The 25,115-nt window shown below is 39.3% G+C and overlaps 2 protein-coding genes across 11 annotated transcripts in view; one reads left to right on the top strand and one right to left on the bottom strand.

Moving 5' to 3' along the window:
- Window positions 1-25,115, bottom strand: part of PIP4K2A (phosphatidylinositol-5-phosphate 4-kinase type 2 alpha) — a 163,424-nt gene that overhangs the window by 104,729 nt on the left and 33,580 nt on the right. The window lies entirely within an intron of this gene.
- ARMC3 (armadillo repeat containing 3) overlaps window positions 1-25,115 on the top strand; it is a 56,738-nt gene that overhangs the window by 6,092 nt on the left and 25,531 nt on the right. For 5 of the 9 annotated variants that reach the window (XM_081834652.1, XM_081834649.1, XM_081834647.1 and 2 more), the window contains 9 exons: window positions 2,079-2,127; window positions 11,217-11,334; window positions 13,920-14,045; window positions 15,440-15,508; window positions 15,743-15,918; window positions 17,819-18,013; window positions 19,404-19,587; window positions 24,345-24,497; window positions 24,616-24,721. In XM_081834652.1, coding sequence (XP_081690778.1) covers window positions 2,080-2,127; window positions 11,217-11,334; window positions 13,920-14,045; window positions 15,440-15,508; window positions 15,743-15,918; window positions 17,819-18,013; window positions 19,404-19,587; window positions 24,345-24,497; window positions 24,616-24,721 — 1,175 coding nt within the window. In that variant the 5' untranslated portion in view covers window position 2,079. Of the gene's footprint in view, window positions 1-2,078; window positions 2,128-2,808; window positions 2,847-4,218; window positions 4,264-11,216; window positions 11,335-13,919; window positions 14,046-15,439; window positions 15,509-15,742; window positions 15,919-17,818; window positions 18,014-19,403; window positions 19,588-24,344; window positions 24,498-24,615; window positions 24,722-25,115 lie in introns of all 9 variants that reach the window. The other 4 variants (XM_081834653.1, XM_081834654.1, XM_081834650.1 and 1 more) reach the window with 4 other exon arrangements.

Below are 25,115 nucleotides of genomic sequence, written 5' to 3'. Positions count from 1 at the left end.
GGTGTAAATGAGAGCACAGGGTCAACAGCTCTAGAGAATCAATTCCTTATTTAAATAAGTGCTTCTTATATAATTGTACAAAGCTCTCCCTTCCCCCGCTCCCTTTACAGTGGTGCCCCGCAAGACAAACGCCTCGCAAGACGGAAAACCCGCTAGACGAAAGGGTTTTCCGTTTTGAAGGCGCTTCGCAAAACGAATTTCCCTATGGGCTTGCTTCGCAAGACGAAAATGTCTTGCGAGTTCCTGCGGGTTTCCCCCCCTTTCCCCCCCCCTTTTCCTAAGGCGCTAAGCCACTTATCAGCTGATCTGCTGATAAGCCGCTTAACAGCTGATCGCTAAAAGCCGCTAAACCGCTAATAGCGCTAATCCACTAAGCTGTCAATGGGCTTGCTTCGCAAGACGAGAAAACCGCTATACGAAGAGCCTCACGGAACGGATTAATTTCGTCTTGCGAGGCACCACTGTATAGGCAGAATTATGCTTTTCAGCTACATATATGTGATACATTTAAGTGGGTTGGCAAACTCGAAGTTGGTGCTATCAGGTTGAGCCAGGGCTTAGGATCACAGAGAAAATCAAATAAAAATGGTAATCAGTTTTCTGTGGGAAGCCTATATATTTTAATTTGCAAAGAAAAGAAAGTGAAGGTATTAAATGAATATATCTACTGTATATATCATAGGCATATATATGGATTAGCTGTGTTGGTTTGGGCAAAACTACATACTATCCTGGCAAACGTATGCTGCTCAAACAGAAACATTAACGTTAATGTAGGGATAAGGAGAAGGCACTGGCAAGGGAGAATTGGCAAACGGATGGGTTTAACTCGTCCCGTGCTCTCCTGTCAAAGTTCTACTGACAAGCCCTCCTTTCCAGTGTTTCCTCTGCAGTTATACACGCTCTGTGTTTTGGAGTCTGTGTGTATGTGTTTAAATGACCACGTGTGTGTTTATGTACAGCTTTTATAGAGGAGAATTAACAGAGGAAAATCAAACACACTCCTTCAGCCTTGTAACACAGGGTTGGGAAACCCATCTCTCCCTTGTAAAATGTTCTATGCACAAAGACTGCAGAAGTGAATCACGATTACATTTATCAATCTAAACTTTTTTTCAAGAAGCTATCATTGTATACGTTTCTACTTTTCGCACGCTGCTGAGCTTAGTTGTAGAGAAAAGTATATTCCTATGCAGAACCAATGATTTCAATTGAAGCCTTTTTTATAGCAGTCACTCTGTTTCCTAAGCTCCCATCTGTCTTTATGTCATTGCTGTGCTGACTTGTATATTGTACTGAGAATTGACAGACCTCCTGTTGAGTTTTAGTGGTTACACTTCATAATAGTACACATTGTGAAGTCAGCTCATAAATTGCAACCACAAATTCCAATTATAACTGGAGTTGTATGTCATGTTCATGGTTCTTCCTCTGATTGAATTTTTGTGTACTTTATATTCTAGCTGAGATCTAATATAAATATACATTATAACTGCTGGCATTCTGGCCTCATCTGCTTTGGGCTATGCTATAAATACCCACCCCCTTTTTTATTTTTCCACTAAACACATATGAACAGATTTGATTAGTGTTGGCCAAATGCACCATTAGTATGTATAAATGATACAGCTCTGTGAATGCAAAAATTGCCAGCAAACTTCCGTAAATGTACATGTGCCTGCCTTAAAATGCATCTGAAAATAAAGCCAAATTTTTTAAACTCCAGTAAGTGCAGAAAATGGTCTCACTTATCACAACCAAAATCTGGTTATTTCTGAAGTTTGAAAGCATCCTTAAGAGCTAGTGAGTGGCATTACAAGAGCTTTTTGAAGCAAGTGAAATTGAGCTGCTACTGCTTTAGCAACTCCTAGAGCCATGGATTACATCAGGATGGCCAAGAGATAAAAGGCTTTTGCTAACAGCTTGCATTCAGCAGATAAAGTAAATCTAAGAATCATTCCTCACTCCAGTAACAATCATTCCATGAAGTCTACTGAATTATGGTTGAAACCCTGTGTAAACTGTGTCCACTCAACACTGCTTGTCTGTTCATCATCTGCTCTTTTGTTTGTTTTTAGAATGGGTAAAAAAATTAAAAAGGAAGTGGAGCCTCCTCCCAAGGATGTGGTAAGTTTATAAAACACTCCTCACTATAAAAATGAAAATGTTTCAAAATTATAACATTCAAGTTTGCTCTCCTCCTTCAATCTTTACTCCCACTTACTTCCCCTTCTGCCTCTAAAAAGGTCTTGTAAAGATAAAGATAAATAACATTTTTGTTTCAGTTTGACTGTGTGTGTAAACAGAGGGACCAATCACATTTATTTTCTGAAAAATATTATATTACGGTAGGCCTTATTCTACTTGGAATAAGAAGAATGGAAAAGAAAGGAATATACAGTATAATCTCTGGGTTTTGACTATGGACATTGGGTTACCACCTGTGGAGTAAAGGTGGATCTCAAGTCTGATTATATGTGAGCTTTGTCCTTGGTCTAGAAAAAAACAGTATGCAGGTGTCCCCCTATGAAAAAATATGGAGGGGGGAGCAAAAGGGCTCGGCCCCTTAAAGATAGCACCCCTGGGCTCACAGGGCTTATTCCTGGGGAAGTGGGGTTAGGATTAGAGCCTTGGAGTTGTTGTGCACGATGTGGCTTATTTGTTGTTTCAGGCTGTAAGTAGCCCCCCTTAAGTCTACATAGTGAAGGTTAGGCTATACATTTAAATAAATAAAACATTTACAGCTTGCATGAAGTCACATGTGTATAAAAGGGCTCAACTAATCAATGTTATTACATGAAAAAACAGGTTCCACTGACATCTACTGCTATGCTAAGGATCAAGATGTAAGTAAAATCCCACTATCTTAATTGAAATGGTTGCTTCAGTTTTCAAACATATGACTCCAGCAATTGATCTGTTCCATGAATGTTCTGAAGCACATCTTTCTACCATCTCATGAAATTTTAGAATAGTCTTCAGTGCTCAAAACTGAGAACATTAAAATATGGTGGGAACAAATACCATGGAATACCATGTATAAAATTGTTCTAGAAAGCTGTACAAGTTTGGAGGTGCTAGCTTAGCCCAATATACGGTACCTCTTTTCTGCCACCTGACCGTTTCCTTCACAACTTGTGCAAATCTTTCTGCTCCATTTTTAACCTCAGTAGAAGCAGCAGAAGGAAGGGATCTGGTATGGGAGTAGATTATTTCACTTCCACCCAAATCAAAAGCATATTGGGTGATCTAGTCTGTTTCCCACCACTGTATGCTGCTTTCCAGTCAAGGAGAGGAGTACATTCACTTACAAAGGACACCTGGCTTTTTCCTTTTGTGGAAACTAGGTTCAGGTATCCTGTTTCTTTTTCAAGTGATTGAACTGTTCTCTGGTTTCATAAAACTGGAAGAATAATAATTCACGAGTAGTTAAAATATAAGGACTATAAACTGCAGTTTATATTTCTAAACTTGTTATGCAAATTAAAAGATGTTTGAAAAGATGGTTTTCAAGAATATTTTAGAAGAACTATCCCAACATTATTTTACCTCTGTTGCAATTGTTGCAATGAAACCACTCATAAAGAGGATTTCTGCTTTCCCCCATAAAGTCAAAAATGTTGAAGCAAAAAATGTTTTTATATTATTATTATTAAAGATTTCTTAGTTTACAAAAATACGTTCATTGTCTCTTTTTTCTAGTTGTGTTTTCTACAAATTAGTTTCATTTGTTGTGAGACATTAGTATTGCATGCAGTATTAGGTTGGGAAGAAAAGAGGGACAAGAGGGGGATGGAGGATGGTGCGTGGGGTGGGGTGATAATTCTACTTAGTGTATGTGTGGGGTTTTGTGTCCCTTGTATGGGTTCAGTGTCACTTGTATGGGTTCCCTTACTATTCAATTGTTGTATTTCCTTTGTGGTGAGAGAGGTTGAGGTGGCCTAGGGTGTGGTTGGTTGTCCTTCGTTGAGATTTGTTTATGTGTGGGAGTGGAGGGGTGTGTGGATTTTTGGATCAGGTTAGCCAGATTGGTTCGCATGCTGTCGGTGGATTCTTGTTGAGGACTTATCAGGCTATGTATGTGATAAAGGGGAACCATATCAGGGTGAAGGCGTCTTCTAGTTGTACCTATGTCAGTTTCAGTTTATTGGTTAGTTTTTCTAGTAAGGCTGTTTCCCATACTATTTGATACCATTGGTCCGTGTTTACTCCTGACAGGTCTTTCCAGTGTCTGGCTATGATGCTTCTGGCTGCTGAGAGTAGGTGGGTTAGACGCTCTCTATAATGGGAGTGGTCATCAGTATCTTGTATTTTTAAAGTTACTCTTTTTGATCTTCCTTGGAAGTAGTAGGCATAAATTATTTTGTTGCTATCATATCATGCTGAACAATGAAAGTAATCTCTTCTAGCCTAATAATGTTTAGTCCTTACAGGCTTGGTGGTATGTTCTGTAAAATATTCCAACAAGCCTGTGTTGACTGTCCAGTGTGAAAGTTTATATTTCTCTTAGTCTAGTATAGACATGTGGGACACGGGTGGCGCTGTGGGTTAAATCACAGAGCCTAGGACTTGCCAATCAGAAGGTCAGTGGTTCGAATCCCCACGACGGGGTGAGCTCCCGTTGCTTGGTCCCAGCTCCTGCCAACCTAGCAGTTTGAAAGCACGTCGAAGTGCAAGTAGATAAATAGGTATCGCTCCGACAGGAAGGTAAACGGCATTTCTGTGCGCTGCTCTGGTTCGCCAGAAGCAGCTTAGTCATGCTGGCTACATGACCCGGAAGCTGTACGCCAGCTCCCTCGACCAATAAAGCGAGATGAGCGCCACAACCCCAGAGTCGGTCACGACTGGACCTAATGGTCAGGGGTCTCTTTACCTTTACTAGTATAGACATCCTTGCTAAATTAGATTATCCATAAGTGTTGTGATCTGCATGTAGCCCCATATTTGTGTGTCTGCTTTATGAATCGTCATTATTTCTATTAGCTTGACTACCACAAGCACATATGCACTTGGTGGAGTGGAGAGCCATCTGTCACTTTCGGCCAGCCTAACTTCTGTCATCTGTGGTAACCTCTGCATTAAATAACTGCAACACATTATACCCAGAATACAGGGTAGCTCAACAACTTTGCCAAAAAAAGCTCAACAATTTTGGTCTGGATAGGCAACCCTATTATATGGAAACTTCAGCTGGTGCAGAATTCAGCGGCCAGGTTGCTCATCAGTACAAGATGGTTTGAGCATCTTACACCAATCTTGGCCCGACTGCACTGGCTGCCAATTAGTTTCCCACCCCAATTGAAAGTGCTGGTTTTGACCTATAAAGCCTTAAACACGTCAGGACCGCAATACATCAAGGACCACCTCTCCCCATATGAACCCCTATGGACTCTTCAATCATCACCTGAGACACGTTTTCATGGGCTGCCTCCACAAGAGTTTCAAAGAGCAGCAACGCAAGAATGGGCCTTTTCTGTGGTGGTTCTCTGCTTGTGAGATGCTCTCCCCAGGGATGCCTACCTGGAGCTTTTGTTACATATTTCTAGGTGCCAGGCAAAAACATTTTTCTCCTCCCATAAAAAGATAAAGGACCCCTGAGGGCAGTGGCTTTTGCAGCTGAGCATACATCCATAGTATCTGTCTGTTAGATGCACTGTTGAACCAAGAACTAGAAAGACTGGCATTTCTAAGCATATTAATGTTCTTAAAATTGTTCCCACAATGTAGACAGGACCTGACATGGTATAGGCTTGGCAAAAAATAGTTGGTCCAGATCCGAGATACTGTTTTAATTGAGCATGATAAAAGTGCTTAATTTTGTTTGAATGTAAAGCATTCCAAAATGTTTGATTTAAACTGAAGAATGAAAGGCTTTTAGAAGGATTTGCCCTTTCTCAAACTATGTTGGTTTCAATCTATTAAATAGGGTGAGAACAGCTGGATTTCATAGCAGAGCTCTCTCTGTTTGAGAAAGGTCAGAAATGGAAATGAACATTTTGCATCGCTTCCAGATGGCTGAATCATGACAGTGCTTTGACCGGTCGGGCATCATGGAGAGCTGGCCTTTGAGATAGAAACCTATGTGAAGACAGCACAAGAAGGGCCATTCTATTTTTAATATATATTTTAAAATATCCACTATAGACTAGAATATCCACTATAGGTAGTAGTGCAGAATATGCAATCTATGGCCAAATTCTGTCACTATCTTTGAATGCATTTAGCTGTATAGAGAGAGATTGCTTTGCTCAGATTATTTTCTAGAGAGAGTGCTTTGCTGGCTCTCCAGTGAGCAGAACAACAAACTGATGTTGCCAAAAACTTCTTGGAGTCTTGCCTGGCATCAAACAATTAAGTCATTCCTGTTGCCTAAAGAATGCTTTGGATCCACAAGGGAGCTGCAACATTTCACCAGCTTTATTCATAATGTATGGAAAATATTTTAAATCTCCCATTTGACATTATGAGAGCAATCCACCAAGCACTTACGCTGTACAAAACTTCTATTAGTTTAAAGGGGCATGTGTGGGAAGATGTGCAAAATTTCTGTTGAAATTAGCGTAGCTGGCTGTGTGTGGAATGCTGTGAAAGAGGAAGAGACTGCAGAATTGGTGGTTGTGAATAGCGGCCGCCACCACAGGACCCAGCTCCACCTTAGAGGGCCAGTATGCATATGCCAATGCATATAGTAAATTCATAACAGGCTCCACTTTGGTTTAGCCATTGGCCATAGGGCGCTGGAAGTTTAATAGGAAGAAAAGGGCAGGTGTCCGAATCCTAAGATTCATACAGCCATTCAACGGCAATCAGAGTCTCATGGATTGTAGAAGAATCAAGAACCCAGAAAGCTATCTGGTAATATACTCTGCTGCTTTCTATAAACCTTTGTAAGGCACAGGGAGCTGCTTTACCCCAAGTCAAGACTATTGGTCTTGGTCAATACTATCTGCAGTGACTGGCAGAGGCTCTTCAGCATTAAAGACAGGAGGCTTTCACAGTCTTGCCTGGAGGTGCCAAGGATTGAACCTGTCACCATTTGCATGGAAAGCATATGCTCTATGCACTGAGGGCCCATCCATATTAACACATTAAGTCTTTGAATTATATTTTTTGTGATGTACTTTACCTTTTCACATAGCAAAAAAAGAAAAAAGGGGGGAAAAGGGTGGAGTAGCTCACATGTAGGATCCTCTAAAATTTTAATACTGATTCTTTGGACTCATTCCCACATAACATTAAGCCAAAACAAGGCTGAGTGAATGAAGAAGTGTACTGATGCCTTGCATGCCCTTTGCTCCTACACTAATTCTGCCGCCGCCACCACTGCATGGTTTGGCTTAGTGTTACCTGATTTGTCTTGCTCCAGGCAAACTGTGAATGGTAAGCCAAGAACATGATTTGTTTGGAGCAAGAAAATGATGAGCCCAGGTTCACATAATGTTAAACTGTGGATAGTGCAGTTGCAGGACTGGAGGAGGAGCAAATCAGCTGAGGTTTTTGCTTTGTGTACCAGCATCCTTGCTTGTTCATACTAAGCCATAGCTTGGTTTAGTGTTACCTATGAACCTGGCCAATGTTTGCTTACATGCCACTGTTGCAGCTACAAATGTACTAAAGATAAAATGTACTTGCTACAGTCCATACAGATGTGGATTTCATTTAATGTTATTCAGCTCATTTCATTCACAGAATTGTAGAGCTGGAAGGGACCATGAGGGTCATCTGGTCCAACCCCTTGCAATGCAGGGATCTTTTGTCCATTGTGGGGCTTGAACCCATGACCCCGAGACAAAGAGTCTCCATGGCATTGACGCATCCTGATGCAAAAGATTCTGCAACTGTTCAGTTGCATTCTGTGAGGGAAATGAATTAGCTACTTTCCCCACTTATAGCTTATTTCCATTTTGTTTGTATCATAAAAAAGAAAAAATAATAGATTCTGTCCTGCATATATATTGGTGTCATTACATTATTTTCTATACTGGTGTTGAAGCTAATGTTACTTAGCTTCAGATAGCAGTTCTTCAGAAGACTTTCAATAATCTAAGCTGTCACTCTTGATATCCTTACTTCCATTTAACAATATTCTTTCTGAGCTGACATAACCAGCATTGTGTACAAATTCCAGATGCATTTGAATTGTATGGTTTTATACTCCTTCTTTTTCGCCCCTTTTGTATCCCTAGTAACCTGTTTGCTTTTCGACTGCACCTGCACATTGAACAGAGTTCTTCATTAAGCAGTTTACAATGATCGCCATTCATACTTTTCCAAACCCTTTTGTGTAGGACCTTGAGAGCTGGTAGAGCAAGAACACAGGAGTGACGAAAGTGTAATTCATGTTGAAAATTATCTGTGGACGCTATATTGAGTTCACACGCTTTGGTCATATCTGTAGGCTCTTCACTACCCTGTTTATATGTGATTATAGCCTATCAACAATAAATGTTACCTCACCTAAGTACTCCTTAAGTCTGTCCAGAGCCCACAGTTTCCCATTCGGCACCACACTGTCAGCTTTTTCCTTTTCAAGATCACTAAATTTTATACTTTATATAGCCAGTTTCCAACATCCTGTCCTTTTCACTCACTAGGAAACATGACGCCCTCCAGGCCTTTCTATCTAGTCCTCAGGACTCTTCTGAGACCACACCACCTTCACAGGTCACATCCCTTGCCAGCCCTCCTCTGCACTCTTCCTTGAGTCCTTTTGCCAGGCTGAAATGTGTCATTGGAACCGTTAGATTGTCTTTTGTTTGCCTGGATGGAGAACAGAGTGATGTGTGTGAGTGTGTGTGTAGAATGGTCTACGGTTTGTATGGCTAGAATGTAGACTATTGTACAAAGGTAAGAGTTGCATCCATTGTGCTGCCCATTTTTACCTCTAGTCATGCCCACTGCTGGTATGCAGTCCTTGGAATGGAGTGTGGTCTTTGAGCTGCAAAAGGTTCCTCACTCCAGGGCTAGAGCATGATACAAAATTAGAAGTTGGGGGAACCAATTTTGGGGAGGTGGAAAGCATAGCTAAACATGAGTGTGCTGGCTCTCAGGGAGAATATCCTGGCCACTTTGCTCCTTGCCAGTTGTTTGTTGCTGCAACACACTGAAATAAGGGCATGGTTTGGTTTAGCATGATGTCCAATTCAGGGCTCATGGTTTAACTCTCTCCATACTAGCCGCAAGCCACAACCAAGGTTTGTTCTTTGTTTGTGACTTGTGTTGGTCTGGAGACTGTCCTAGACTGGAAACTAGATGCAGAGCAGCAAGAGGAACTTCTGCAACTTCCTGTTAAGAGGCAATATGGCTGGACGCTTTATTTGATCTTAATAGAGATGTGACTTGAGTTTTATCAGCTCACAACAGTTAATTGTTATCAATATGGAACTTTATTCGACCCTAAGACAAAAGAGAACCAAGAGCTATCAGTGAAAATGCATGCTTTGCTGGGTGAGGTTGATGCTTGTTGGTGCTTTTGAAATTGTTTTATTAATTTGGAAAATTGTTTATACAGTATAACTTCTCTATAGTAGGTGGTTTGGGATCTTTAGGAATGTGATGTTACAAAACAGAATTTGTTATGTGCTTTCTGATGACAAAGGAAAATGTTTTATTACTGGCTGTTCTGAATAGCTACAGATAATTAAAGAAACAAAAAGAATGCCTCAAATATCTCTTTCTATGACGCAGCTTAGTGTCACAAAATGGAATTCTCGTAGCCTTGTCTTAGCAGCCATTCATCAGTGGCGTAGCGTGGGTTGTCAGCACCCGGGGCAAGGCAAGTAATTTGCGCCCCCTAACCCATGGATTTGCGCCCCCAACCCGTGGATTTGCGCCCCCTAACCCGTGGATTTGCCCTAACCCCAGATGTTGCGCCCGGTGCGGCCGGCCCCCCCTGCACCCCCCACGCTACGCCACTGCCATTCATTCATTCATTTAATAAAATTTATACATTGCTTGATTGCAAAACAAAGGAAAAACCCCTCAAAGTGGTCTACAAAAAAATAAAACAAGAAAATCAAGAAAACTCATTAGTTTGGAGACTTGGCAAAATGAAGACTGGGGACTTCCAGGTTTGAGAAGAATCCAACTTTTTTGTTTTTCAGTAGCAACAAAAAGCCTAAAGGATTTTGATGCTTATGAACGTTTTTTTGGGTATTGCTAATGGTGAACTACCATAGATTCTGGCGTATTAGGCAACTGGGCATATTAGACGACCCCCCAAATTGGCAGCTGCAATTTTGGGGTTCGTATTATAAGCCCAGTTGCCTAATACGCTGGGCAGCTCTGTGCTGGGAGAAAGCCGCCCGGCACGGAGCCGAGCCAGCTGCCCCTGCTGCTGCTTCCGAAGCAGCATTGGGCAGGCTCTGCACCGGGTGGCTCTCTCCCGGCGTGGAGCGGAGCCGCCGCCGCAGCATCAGGGGGCGGATACCCGGCGTATAAGACGACCCCCGACTTTTTAACCTCTTTTCCGGGGTTAAAAAGTCATCTTATACACCAGAATTTACGGTATGTATAAATTACAATGGGGAGTATTTTTATTGTAGAGGGAACTTGTATTAGTGATGAGGAAACAATTTTGACTCAGTTTGTATGTTTCTGATGCATTTGTTGACATGTCACTCTCTTTTCCAGGGAAAGCCTTAAAAAAACCCCAAAAACACACACCTGCTCCTTTGATGGTTTGAATGCTCCAAACAAACCACAAGTGGCAAGCCAAAAACAAACCTTGGCTTCCACCTTTGATTTGCTTGTATAGAAGCAAACCATGAATGCTGATTTGTGCATAATGCTAAGTCAGTGCTCTGATTTATTCCCTCATAGCACAGGGAGAAGAGGGATGGGCCCAAATGAGCACCATCCTTCTGCTTGTTCACTGTAAGCCATGGCTTAAGGTTTACAGTTGCATGTGAATTGGACCAATGAAGTTTCTCATTCATTTAAAAACAACATGTTTCTGCTCAAAGTATTTGCAGGCAAACCCCATTGTGATTTTGGCTCTTTTCTAAATTGCTGACTTGCTAACCAAGCAACTAAGAAGCAAGCCACTGAAAGAAGCATTTGAGTTAGTAACCCTATCCTGACTTTCTATTCTAATTTGAAATATCGGATTATATCCAGTGTTTAATTTATGTATCATCGATGATAAATTTCCAGAATGGACTTTGAAGAACTGTATGTTTCACATTTGCTGATAATCTTATAATGTTGCTTTCTAGTTTGATCCTTTATCAGTTGAAAGCAAGAAAGCTGCAACTGTGGTGCTGATGCTCAGTTCTCCTGAAGAGGAAGTTTTGTCTAAAGCATGTGAAGCTATCTATAAATTTGCATCAAAAGGTTAATGTTTCAGTTATCAAATCTTACCACATGTCTTGTCTGTCTTCTCATTAATAAATCTGCTTGGTACCAAAAGATTTTCATTAATAATTATTGCTGCTGCTACATAATATTTCTTAAGTCACAAGTATATGCAAGATACTATCCAGAGTGCAGTGATATGGTTCCTCTCTTGATTAAGCTGAGCCATGGCTAGAAATGAGATAGAAATTTGCTTCAGTTTGGATTGCAAAACCAATATGTGAACCAAAGTAGAGCTACCCTTCAAAATTCACACTACATTTTGAAATGCACTTCTTCACCCACATGTGCACAAAAATGTGTATATTATGAGAAAGTGTGGATGAAAATGCATATTTAAAACATGAGGGGAAATTGCTTGCAAAATTTATATATAAAAATGCATACAAAATGTACATATTAGAATAAATTTGCACTAAAAAAGCAGGTGAATTTTCATGAACCCCTTTTTAATATTGCAAACTGATGTAGAAATGTGGAGAACTGAAATTGTGATTGGAAAAACAAGAAACTGAGTGAAACAAAACAGAGAGATTTTGTCCATCTCTAGTCATGACTCATGAGCAGCCTCTGCAGGATGAAGATGAGGGAATTTCTTAGCCAGATCAGACTTACAGCTGATCCAGACATCTGCTTTTGACACACGTTTTATGGAATTGTACCACTGTAGAAGGGATGTGAGGGATCATTTCTTTAAAATTGGCTGAGACAAAACCCTGCAAGTGAGATGCTTTCTACCTCCTGTGTTAGCTCTTCAGCTGCAGCAAGATTTTAAACACAACACTTTTTCTTGTTATGCACCACATATATTCTGAGTTGTTTTAGTCTCAAGAGAGAACAGTAAAAGCCTGTTTGAATCAGTTGTAACATCAAAGGCATTGTTCCTGTTTTTGAGGTGCTAGAATATCTTCCCATTAGTTTCTGTGTGGGGTGAAGAAAGCAACTTCACTTTCAAAAGCAGCCATAAGCAAAGTCAGCACTAGACAACATATATTTTACCTTTTGTTGTTGTTGAATCACACATGTACATGGGTGTGTCAGAATCTACCCATGTCCCTTTGATTTAAGATAGAAAAGCTGAAGTGGGAGGATAAAGTTTTATAATTATATAGTGAAGATCTTGTGCTCTAGGACTCCAGTACTATTATTAGAAGCATTTGAATATTTTGATCTTTGTGAATTCTGACTTGAATTCACGTTAATGTGAACTGACTTATCTGTACCTCCCATGCTAATGAGAGAGTCAGCACTTGGGTTATCTGCCTGCTTTTGGACATCCTAAATGTTCTAACACAGCTCAAGAATGTATCAAAATGAATCTTGAAATATGCATTCTAAGAGAAAAATACATTTAAGACTTTGTATTAAAGTAGTACTGAAATACAAATTTGTGAGGATTTTAAAAAAAGAATTCACAGATTAATGGGGAAACTGGATCAGAGGTGGAGCATGGGGGGGCAGCTGCTGGGCAATTGCCCTGGTGCAGAAAAAAAATTATGGGCACGCCTCCAGCTGCCACCCTGTCCAGAAGCGCTCCCCACCCCACCTGCCCACCTCACCTGAGCAGCACACCGAGGAGGAGCTGGGAGAGGACGGACTCTTGCATATCTCAGCTGCACAGTGTCCCTTGCTGGTGGGGAAGGTGGGCGGACGGCAAAACTTGTGTCATGGTGGTGGTAGTGCCCGAGCCCAAAGAGGCGCACACAAATGTCCCACTGAGGCTCCACAGTTCAGTCTATAGCAGTAGCGCCACATGGAGGCACAACACTTGCCTTAAGGGGTGCAATACTTTCCTGCCCTGGGCGCTTGTAACCCATGCTACTCCACTGAATCAAGATAGAGCAGATTTATGAGTAAGCACATGCAAAAAGTGCATGGACTGGAAATAGATTGATTCGTCCATCCCTGTTAATGGAATGTTATGCTATTTCTGGTGTTCAAACTGTAGATGCCACTGTTTATGTAACCAAAATGGCACCATTCATTCACAAAAGGGGGACAGGAGAAAGTATCAGAAGACTTACGGGGATCCAAAATTTGCTGAAGTATGAAATACATTTTAAAGAAAAACCCTGTGGAAGCGGGATCCCAAAACAGCCCCAACAGGACTGTGGATTCTGATTGGCTGCAGAATGCTGCTGACTATTCAGATGGATTGGGTGGGGCTCGTGTGGTGAAAACTGGGAGGGAGGGGGAATAGTGGCTGGAATTGTGATCAGCAGCACTCTGTGTTGAAACATTACTGCTGCAGGTCCCACTTGTTAATATTATTATTCATCTTGTGTCGACAGTAAAGACCACTGACAATAGGGACCATTTCATGGGTATAAACTATCAGAGGCTACTAGTCATAATAGCTATCCTCTGCCTCCACAATTGGAGGCAGTATGTACCTGAGTACCATTTGCTGTAAACCACAGCAGGAGAGAGTGCTCATGTGCTCAAGTCCTGCTTATGGGCTTTCCATAGGCATCTGGTTGGCTACTGTGAGATCAGGATGCTGAACTAGGTGGGTCAGTGGCCAGACCCAGCAGGCTCCTCTTATGTTCTTATTTGCTTTCTAGGTGAAGAAAATAAGCTGACTCTTCTTGACCTTGGAGCCTTGGAACCTTTATTTAAATTAGTTACACATGAAGACCCTATTGTCCGCAGAAATGCCACCATGGTAGTTGGGGTGATGGCTTCTCACAGTAAGAGAATCATGCACAATTATATTTGCTAGCAATATTAAATAAGTTAAGTGCAACTGATGAAATCATAATAGTCCAGTAGAATGACAGTAGAATAATTCATCTGAAATCTTGGGGCTCCTATATCATCACACTGATGGAGTAATCCCAACAACTATACTGGAGGCAGCATCACTATCCACCAAGTCTCCAGGCAAGGAAGAAGGGCCTATACAGAGAACAATAATCTAGTACTTGATGGTGGAGATTCAGCATAGATGAGGACTGAACAGCTTGTTACTCAGCCATCCAACTGCAACCACTGCCAAATATGGCAGCCCATCGGGGGCTCAATAAATATTTTTTGTTTCCTGCCTGAGACTGCAAATGCAGGCGTGGTTGTCAAGCACCTGGTAGGTTGCAATATGCAAATGATGGGCTATGTTTGACTTCTGCATTTGACTTGACATGTCACCAGTTGTGCAGACCTGACCTCAAATAATGGCACACATTGTTTTATTAAAAGAGGTGTGCTTCAAAGCTTTTGTAATCCTGCATCAGACACTATGGGGCTTGAAACAAAAACCCTACAGACCAGGGGTTCTGATCAGGGGAGGGTACTACAAGCCATTTCAGCTTCAGCATGTCCACAACAACCCATACTTATTCTGGCCTAGGAAGTCAGGTGGCACCATAGGAGCCAACTGCTAAGGGCCGTGGTCCCTTTGCCCCCCTTAAATGCTTGAAGGGTCTGCCCCCCCCCAAGTTGATGGGCATTGCCATTCAAATGGTCTGCTCACACGTCTTGGTTTCTTAGAATTCCTGAACAACACTGGGTATGAGGCTGCTGGTTTCAAATATGTCCAGGTCTGCTTGTGTCTTTCAAACATTTTGAAATCATCACCGAAACTAGAACATTGCATTTCAATATAACTTTGATAAATGTACCCAAATCTACTGGGGGAGGACGGAGGACTATGACTGTTCTTAAATATGAAAATAAATTGATCAGCACTTTCAAAAACTGTTTTAAAGAGGTTTAGAATGAAAGCTTTTGCAAAATTGTTGCCAAAAGTAGTGAGTGGGAGTGTTTGTCATTTTCTTTCATTCTTCAATTGACTGTTATTGTGTACTGTATCTGATGTTGTTTGGCACAAAAGGATATAAAGATCTCTTTTGGAAGTGGCTTGCTTTTTGGTTTTCTAATTTCCCCTAATATATTTCCCTGTCAACTCCCAGCAAAGTACACTCTACCTTTGATGTTACTCATACAGCAGCCATATATTTTCTACTACCTAGTAGAACTTAATACAACTGTAATATTAAGATTACATCGCCAGTTCTAATTGCACACTGTATTCCTTCAATATATTGACTAAATATATTGCTTCATATCTGCATTTGCTTCATTGTAGATGATGTGAAAAAATCATTAAGACAGCTAGATGTTACAAGTGCATTTATAGCTCGCCTGGCACCGGAAGGTAATTTGTAGTGCTCCTTTGTGCATATTTTTGTTTGCTTCTGTCATTTAATATTTTTTGAAGGACTGTGGTTTGGATTTTTCTTTTAAAAGTGTATAGCAAAATGAGATGAGACTGGATTAAGAGCTTCTGTTTACATATAGTTTCTAATGACATTTTGCTAACCATCAACAAATGAGAGTATTTACTATGCTAGTTAATGGCTAATTGCACTATTTCATTTTTATGCCATAGAAGATGTAGTCACCCATGAGTTTGCCAGCCTTTGTCTGGTACACATGGCAGCAGAATACAACAGTAAAGTGCAAATATTTGAACAAGGTGGACTAGAGCCGCTTATCAGCCTGCTAGGAAGTCCTGATCCTGATGTTAAGAAGAATTGTGTTGAATGCATCTATAACATGGTACAGGTGATTATTTTTCACTGTTTTAAGTATGAAGGAATATATTGTTTAATTATAAAGTGATGCTTATCTTCATTTTGTACATCAAAGTTAATTATTGGTTGGCGTATGGTTATCTTTAAATTTACACCAGTTTTTCCCAATAGCCTGTTCCAATACATCTTCCTCATATCCCATAAACTAGGAATTCACTGTCTACCTACTGTTGAACTTGGGGAACTCCCTCTAAAGTGCCCCCATTAGATGGTCAACCGTCATCTCTATCAATGCTGATCACATGTTAGGCAGAAGAGGTATAAAGGAGTCTGACATCCACTTCTCCATCCCTGCCTAAGGGATGATTAGTACTGTCACTATTAATGGAGATCCAGGTTCTGTTTGCAGGAGTTTTACACTCCTAAATACCCTTTTGTAATTGACATGGGGGTGAGGAGGGGTAGGAGATGAGATCCCTGAACAATACTCTGTGGATCTCTCTTGCTCTGGGTTGATTTACTTGATGGCAAGTCCTATTGATTTCAGTGGAATGTGCTTCCAATTAAATGTGTCTAGGATGAATTGGAACAAACTGCATTTGCATGCATATAAAGGAAATCATTTTTTAAGACTAGAATGCATAAAATCCATTGTCTCTTCATTGTGTGGAAAAAATGGTTTGACCCTTCCAGAGAGGGTTGTGAAAATGTCTGTCTTTGGGGGAGAGGGAGGGAATCAGAAATGGGTTCTGGCTTATTCTTGCATAACACACCATGATTTTGCACATCTTCTTAACTCTTGGTAAATGCTTTTGACAGCTTCTTTTCATAAGGAAAGGAAGGTTATTGTAATTGGTTACTTTCACAATCAAGTGTTAATGTCACCATATGCTGGTTAGCAAAAGAATGGTGCATTTGTGTATGGGAGTTCTTTTCAGAGTCTAATTGCTTGATCCACAATCCAGTGAAGCTGAAACACGAGGATTTAAGCGGATTTAGTTCCATTGACTTCAGTGGTACCAAATTGGCTTAAGTTCAAGCACTCAAATTTAACTGTGTTGTGGATCGGGCTATAAGTGAATCAACTCGGTAATGAATTCAATTCACAGCTCAATCTTTTCTAGGGCATCAGAGCATGTCTTTATTCTGAATCACATTTTGCTGTTTCCGTTCTTTTGCTATCTAGCTGTCTTTGTTGTAAGATATATCTGGACAACTGCACCTGGTGCTTGCTTAGATTGATAATAGAAATTGCACAGAAACATGCATAAGCTGCTATTTTTTAAAAAAACTTAAAACTCTTTTTTTTATATACCATTTTTATACTGCCTAGGACGCAGTCGTTCTTTTGGAAGGTTTTATTACTAGAAAAGGTTGGAATATTTTGCAAGAAAGTTTTTAATATTCAGTTATTTAAGAAGTAATAAAATAGCAGTGAATGTACAAAGTCCTTCTCACGCAGATAAAATTATCATACTGAATTTGAGTGATCCTTTTTGTAAAAGTCATATGCACTAGAAATTTTTAAGGTCAGTTTCTTCTTGAAAAGTACTTTGAAATGTGGCGTGAAAGCAATATGCTTTAAATTATATACAAACTAGTGCTATTTTTCAAGAAAAAGAGGTGCCAGAACTCTCCATTCTCATTCTCTTAGAATGGCAATGGCACCTACCTGAGAGGTGCCAGAACCTGCATGAGAGGTGCTGGAACTGAGTTCCAGTGAGTTCCGGCTGAAAAGAAGCCCTGCAAACTAGGATTGCTGAGTATTGTTCTGTGTAATGCATAATTTGTGATATTCGGAGCCTAACAATTGTCAGCTTCAAAATAACAAATAATTTAATTGCATTTGTGATAATCGTCTTGCAAAACCACAACCTTATACATTACTGTGTTTTTCCATCTAACCATTTCTGTTTGGTACTTAACTACAGGATTTTCAGAGTCGTGCTGCAGTTCGTGAACTAAATGTGATTCCTCCTTTATTGGATCTTTTGAAGTCTGACTATCCAATTATTCAGTTGTTAGCTCTCAAAACCTTAGGTACTATTTCCATTGATAGAGAAACCAGAGTTATGCTAAGAGAACATCAAGGACTAGACCATCTTTTCAAGATACTTGAAACTAAGGTACCTTTTACTTAAATATAGAGCTGTCATTTGCTTGAAGAAATCTTAATCAGTTAGTCATATTAATTGTAGGCCATTAATTGTTACTCAATCTGAATAAACTCACAGTTGTAATAGAGGGGGAAAAGCATTATTTGACTTAGATAATGCATACATGTGCCATTGTACGTATCATCTTATAATATTATTAATTTAAATATCTTGCTAGTTAAACTTTTAGTAGAACAAATTGTTTTTAACTGATGGATCTACTGGGTAACTGATTATTCAGTTAAGTATTTAAACGTTACTAGAAACATATGGTCAACTCTAAACTGAACTTTAACAATCTGTACGGTAAATAAAATGCAACTTCTTTCACGCAAAACATGTACTGAAAATCCTTACTTCATTCTTAATAATTGCATGGAACTGTAAACTATTTTTTAATGGCCTCAATCCAAAGAGAGGGTAGCCCCGTTGACTGGGTGGACAGTGCTGGTTACTAGTGAATGTGTGATTGTGAACAGTCCAAAACAGATGACTAGCTTTGGGCATTGTCATCAAAGGCAGAGTTAATCATTTATTTGGCTGAATATATAGCCAAAACCACCAACTATTCAGCACAGTGCATGCAATCCGAAGTGGCAGATGCATCCCCCAGGGGCAGGGATCAGGACAAATAACTTACATGTGTTGAATACTTATTGCACCAGTATTTTATTTGATGTTACTAAAGATTTGGTGTCTAGAATAATGTTTAGTTTCACAGTATACCAATGCTAACCAGGGATTGGGTTTGTAAGAACCTTCCGTTTCTGTGATAAGATATACATCATTTATTTGTCTCAATGAGAAATCACAAGGCTTAATTACTTGTATATCAATTGGAAATTTTAAAATGTCAGTATTTCTGCAGAGAAGTATTCAGATTCTATTGGTGTCAACTGAATAATTTTGCTTGTCTTTTAATTGTCCTAAAGAGGATGATAGCAGCTTTTTCAATCCCTTTCCACCATGTGCTGCATGCCCGTTGCACGAGGAATGCCTCCACACCCACTCAGGTTGGGTGCAGCGGAGCCCCTTTCCTGCAAATTCTTTGGCACATATGAATAGGCCTCAGACAAAAAGCTTGTCTTAGGGCTTACTTTAAACAGATTGCAACAAGGCATTTTGTTCAGTTGGGCAGTGTATTTATATAGAATTATGGAAACTATGAACAAATTTTTAAAGAAAATTCCAATGACTGACACATTTTGTGCTAAAATATGTCATCAGGCATTTCATTAAACACATGGCATTTTGCAAACTATTTCTTTATTCATTTAATGAAATTTATATACCACTTGATTGTAAAAAAAAAACCCTCAACGTGATTTACATTTAATGTTTGTATCTGTTTAACTTTTAGGAATTTAATGATTTACATGTAGAAGCTCTCGGAGTGGTGGCAAATTGTCTTGAGGATGTGGATACTATGCAATTGATTCAGGAGACAGGGGGCCTCAGAAAACTACTTGCCTTCACTGAAGTTTCCACTCTCACCGATTTTCAGAAGAATGCGGCAAAGGCTATTGCTAAAGCAGCTTATGACCGTATGTCATTTCTAAAATACATATTTCTTATGGAAAGTCTTAGAGCATGTTTGTGGCATATATTTTTATGGTTGAACATGGACCATGTTGATGGGGGATGTCCTGCCTTGTAATAAGATTCCTTCTAGTTCTCACTAACTGTAATTATTTGACACAGATATTGCTAATTAGTTCAGCTACTTGGCTTAAAGTTTTATTTAGGACTGGTGGGTGGGCACATTCCATCTCCCTTTTGTCATTGACCCACTATGATTATTTCTTAGGAGCAACTATATCTCTGTTTATTATGAGGTATATAATAATAAACCGAATAATGCTCCTTTTTTTGTATGTGAAATATGCAGCTTTATCCTATGGAAATTAGCATGGAAGTCCCAGTGGGGCTAACTCCCAGGAAAGTGTGTACAGTATAGGATTGCATCTTACAGTATAACTGCTCTGCTTGTCTATTCAAATGTACATTACTTTTGAGTAGACTAGTATAGAATTACAGCCAAGTATAGCCAAGACCAGGCCTTTGAGCCTTGTTTCATAGCCTTTTCCCCCTACATCTTTCATGGAAATATGAAATGCCGCACTGCTGTCACATTTTACCCCTCCATTCACTATCAAATGCATCGTGTGTGTACGGAAAATACCTCACAAAAGATTTGTTGTCTCAGTCCTGTTTTTATTTATTTAATTAAACAACTGTAATCTCAAGGGTCGTCCTGTCGTTCCCCCCCCCCCCCCACTTGGCAAATACTTTTCATTCTCAGGAATAATTCCATCTCATATTCTTAGAATTTCCCCTCTTGGGCTGCTAGGGAGCAGACGCTTTTCTGGGTGATTACTTACTTCTAGAATTTCTGGCAATATTACTTTAATTTATGTCTCACACATTTTCTAACGCAGAAAAGTCCCTTATTTCTTGCTAGATAATTGCTTTCTAATACTTTATGTATTTTTCCATAGTCAACCAGTTTGGAAGGTTAAAGCCTACTCAGATGCTTAGAAACTTGAAGTAAATTAACTTTTAGATGTTTTAAAGTATAGCTGTAAATTTTTCTTGTTTTATCTTTTTGTAAACCACTTTGAGGGTTTTAAAAAAATAATCAAGAGATATATACATTTTATGAAAATAACAGGGACTGAGCAACGGGAGCTCACCCCATCGTGGGGATTCGAACCGCCGATCTTCTGAGCGGCAAGCCCTTGGCGCTGTAGTTTAACCCACAGCGCTACCCGCACTTACTCACTCTTAAACAGGTTGCAGCCTGTTTGTTCTTTATCACATAAGCTGCTTGACAGCTGAATCAGGATATAAATAACATGAATAATAATTATTCAAATTATGATAATACATAATATGATAATAGATAAATCAGTAAGTCCCCCCCCCCAATTTATTAGACTCTACTTTCAATATATAATTATATCCCTGCTCTCAAATTCATTTGGAAAAGAAAATATATTTCCTGCCTCTCTTCCTTGGTCTTCTTTTGCTTTGCTGTACCCCACAGACATTGTTAAAAAATAAGAGAAGCTGCACAATAGGCTGTACAGTGGTACCTCGGATTACATATGCTTCAGGTTACATATGCTTCAGGTTACAGACTCCACTAACCCAGAAATAGTGCTTCAGGTTAAGAACTTTGCTTCAGGATAAGAACAGAAATCGGGCTCCGGTGGCGCGGCAACAGGAGGCCCCATTAGCTAAAGTGGTGCTTCAGGTTAAGAACAGTTTCAGGTTAAGTATGGACCTCCGGAACGAATTAAGTACTTAACCCGAGGTGCCACTGTAATAGATTTCTGTCAAGAAATTACACCTATTACACCTATTACACCTATTACACTGTATCTCTGGATATAACTCTATGTAACTTCTTGCAGCTTTTCTTTATGAATTAAATAAATGTAGTCTTAAGTATAAAACTTTTGTTTTGCCTAGTCTGCAACAAACTAGCATGGGTGCAACTGAGTTGTTGCAGCCAGAACTGTACACAGTATGTCACATGTTTTTGCACAGTAGATTTACATAAAAGAATTATGACATTGGGAGTTTTGTTCTGGTTAGCTTTTGTCCTGATCCTTTGCATAACATTTGCCCTTTCATAGTTGCTATACACTATACATATCTGTATATTCATTATACATGTATTATATATGTATATACAAAAAATATACATAGTTCCCCTAGCACAGAGCATTTTAAAGGTTACTTCCACCAGTGAAATTGTTTTTATGGAAACATTACACCAATAGAATTTTTGAACATATTCATTGGCTGGAGAACTGCAACGCAAAACTCAGAGAAGTGCAACTGCAGAAGGATTGGTATGTTTCAGTTTTTGTATTGTTTTGGAAAGTGCAAAGTAGGTTGGTTCGCCTTTAGATGTGAACTGAATCAAATTTCTCCCACATCCCTAGCAGAGGGCAAGTATTACACAGTTAATGAACAGCAACAGATAAAGTGTAGCTTTCAGCAGTATGCAAAGGTGGCAATGGGAGCCCTCAGACATTGGTCTTTGGTATGAAAACTGGGGTATTAGAGAAGATGCCTACTTTCATTTATGAAATGTTGGAAGGTATTAATTTGTCCTTCCAACAGGATTCCATTATTAAGAGGTGTGGAGTCCATTCCTACTGATGTTGATATATGGCCCATGTTCAGTGGGACTTATTCTCTAGTAACCTACATCAGTAGAACCAATGCTGCATTGCCAATGTAATAGGATATGAAATGCATTTCTAGTCTTTCTGATGGTTTTCATTTTCTCTTTCAACAATTAAAGCAAACATTATTTCCCTTTATGCAGAATTTAAATATGTTTTATACCTAATGTGTGGTTTATTATTATTATTATTATTATTATTATTATTATTATTATTAAAATAAGATTGTACCTGCTTTTTAGGAAATAGTCAGAATAATAAACACTTTTGTTCCAGGTACTAAGGGACATCGAACTCACTTTACCAAAAACAAGTGACTGAAGTATGGAGACACGCCCCCCCCCCCAAGAGACCATTACCAGGGATTACACACAAGTTTGGCAAGGATCAAGCCGGAGGCAAAGTCCATTATGTGTCAAGCCAATTTGTAATCCCAATTAATGCCATCTCTAGAGTGTTTGCAGTTACATGTCAGTGATGTGGCAAAACTTGTGTCTGCTTTTGTTGAGAATTCTCCCAGAACCTATTGAATCCTGTAAAACAAAAGCAAACAAGCAAAAAAACACAAACACAAAACATCTCCTCCACCAAACAACATATGAAAGGGTGCACCTTTTAAGGTGTAAAATTGAGAAAGTGGAGCAGCTAGATTTCTAATGCCTTTTATTTCTAGTCTAGCTTTTGCTATGAATGTTCTGAATAGTTAATCAAATATAAATATGTACATTTTGGACTTTTAAAAAAGTAACCAGACTGCTTAATAATCTGTTGAACTTCCTTAACTTTTATTATTAAACACACTATATAAAGTAAATATATTTAGGCTGAAGGAAAGGTTCATTTTTTGGTATAAAACCTCTTTTAGGTGACATTTCTCCGTTTCCAAAATAGAACAAGTATAAAATTAAATCTAAGCCTTGATCCTTTTAGCTACTTGTCAGTAGGACTTAGCAGATCGGCTGTCTGCTTAAGGTTATGTAAGTGCTTAAGTATTCCTTTGAATAAACATGAAAGGGAGCAGTTCAGATATATAAAACTCTGCCAACAAGGGCTTTCTTGCTTTGGGCAGCTTTATGAGGCACATAGTATAATATTTATTGGAGTATATTTGTCTGCCCCTTTACTGCACTAATTTTGTATGGCTGTTGAAAGCTAACCAAACGGGGCGAGGGTTATAAGATAAACCTCCTAAGATTCAGGGGATATTTCTCATATCAAGGTAAAAGAATAAGTTAGGTTATATAAATTCTCATAAGCTGCACTTCCACTTCTTGTTCCCCCTTTGCCTTGTGCAGAGCTGCAGCATTCAATAAAACCTTAATTTTATACTGGAAAGGCAAACTGTTATGCTGCAACATTCAGAGTGTAATCATTTCACTCTGGCCCTTGCAAGCTGGCCCTAAATGGGGGAATCTGTGGTCTTGTCCTCACTGTGAAACCCACATGTGCATTGCAATGATGTCAAACTGTGGAACATTCACCCCAGTGTTTTGTCTCTAGTGATGAAACAGGGAGCATTCAGAGCCTTCTTCCTGTTTGTCTAGATAGGAATTAAGAGTGTATGAATCTCTGAAAAGGCATAATGCACTTTTTAAACTACCATCCTATGGTAGCTAGTCCATGCACTAATTTGATTTATACAGCAACTGTCAGATATACAGCATCTCCACTAAAAAAATTGACTTCTTTAATTTTCATGTACATTGCTCCTATTAGTACCTCTTAGTGAGGATATATTGCCAGGAAGCGGGGCATGCATGTTCTGATTCTGCATAAATTCAGGGCTGTTGTTTTTAAAGGGAATATAATTGGTTGTTATTACCTCAAGTGCTTATTGCTGGTAAGTGAAATGCATCTTTTTGACCTGCTTTAAAAACTCCCGTATTTCAGCAAACTTAACCAAGTTAGTGTGAGGTTCTGTATGCAGCTTAAGGGCGTGACACTTTATAAGTGCACTTTAATACACTGTGTTTTGATGTTGTGCTGAATGGAAACAAACATTTGCTAGTGACATAATCTGCATGAAAATTTGATCTTTCATTCCCCTTCCTATTTAACATTTGATGTTGCTGATTATTATTGTTGTTCTTCTTTATGCGCAGCTGAAAACAGAAAAATCCTGAATGAACAAGAAGTTGAAAAATGTCTAGTCACCCTTTTGGGAACCGATAATGATGGAACTAAAATAGCTGCATCTCAAGCAATCGCTGCTATGTGTGAGAATTTAACTAGCAAACAAACCATTGGAACTCTAGGTAAATCGGTTATGGTGGAGGTAGAACTTATGATCCGTAAGAAAATATTTACCAATCTGCAGTTTTGCCATGGCTAATTTGAGACCACATACATACAATTATTATTATTTTTCCAAAGGAATTCCCCAGCTAGTTCAGTTGCTAAGCAGCGACAATGAAGAGGTAAAGGAAGCTGCTGCTACTGCTCTAGTTAATCTGACAACAGCTCACCCTGCCAATGCAAGGTAAGCTCAAGAGGAATAAAGAATTGTTGAACACATTTATCAGGACGTATATTTTACCTCTGTGAAATTTCTAGGTGGCATATTGTCCTGTTACCTCCATTTTGCTTTACATCCTGGCTCCTATGCTATTCACTGAATAGACTACTGTCATTCATTTTTCATTTTTCTTGACTATTTATATGCGAATCCAGTGTAGTGTGTGAAATCAGCTAGGTGTTTTTATAAGAAACCTGGAAATAATATGTATGTTTGGGAAGTTTTTAGAAAATGAGGCTAAAAATAATAATACATTGGAGGGGGGAGTTCATGAAACATTTTATAGCTCTCCTAAAGATCAGTGCTTTAGGAATTTCCTCTTTCTGTGAATATTGAAGCATTTTTTGGCTGAATAAAG

Source organism: Podarcis erhardii (assembly GCF_964252035.2).
Source record: "Podarcis erhardii genome assembly, chromosome: 12".
NCBI classification, from domain to species: domain Eukaryota; kingdom Metazoa; phylum Chordata; class Lepidosauria; order Squamata; family Lacertidae; genus Podarcis; species Podarcis erhardii.
The sequence above is the reverse complement of the archived record's forward strand: the minus strand, read 5'-3'. Positions and strand labels throughout refer to the sequence as shown.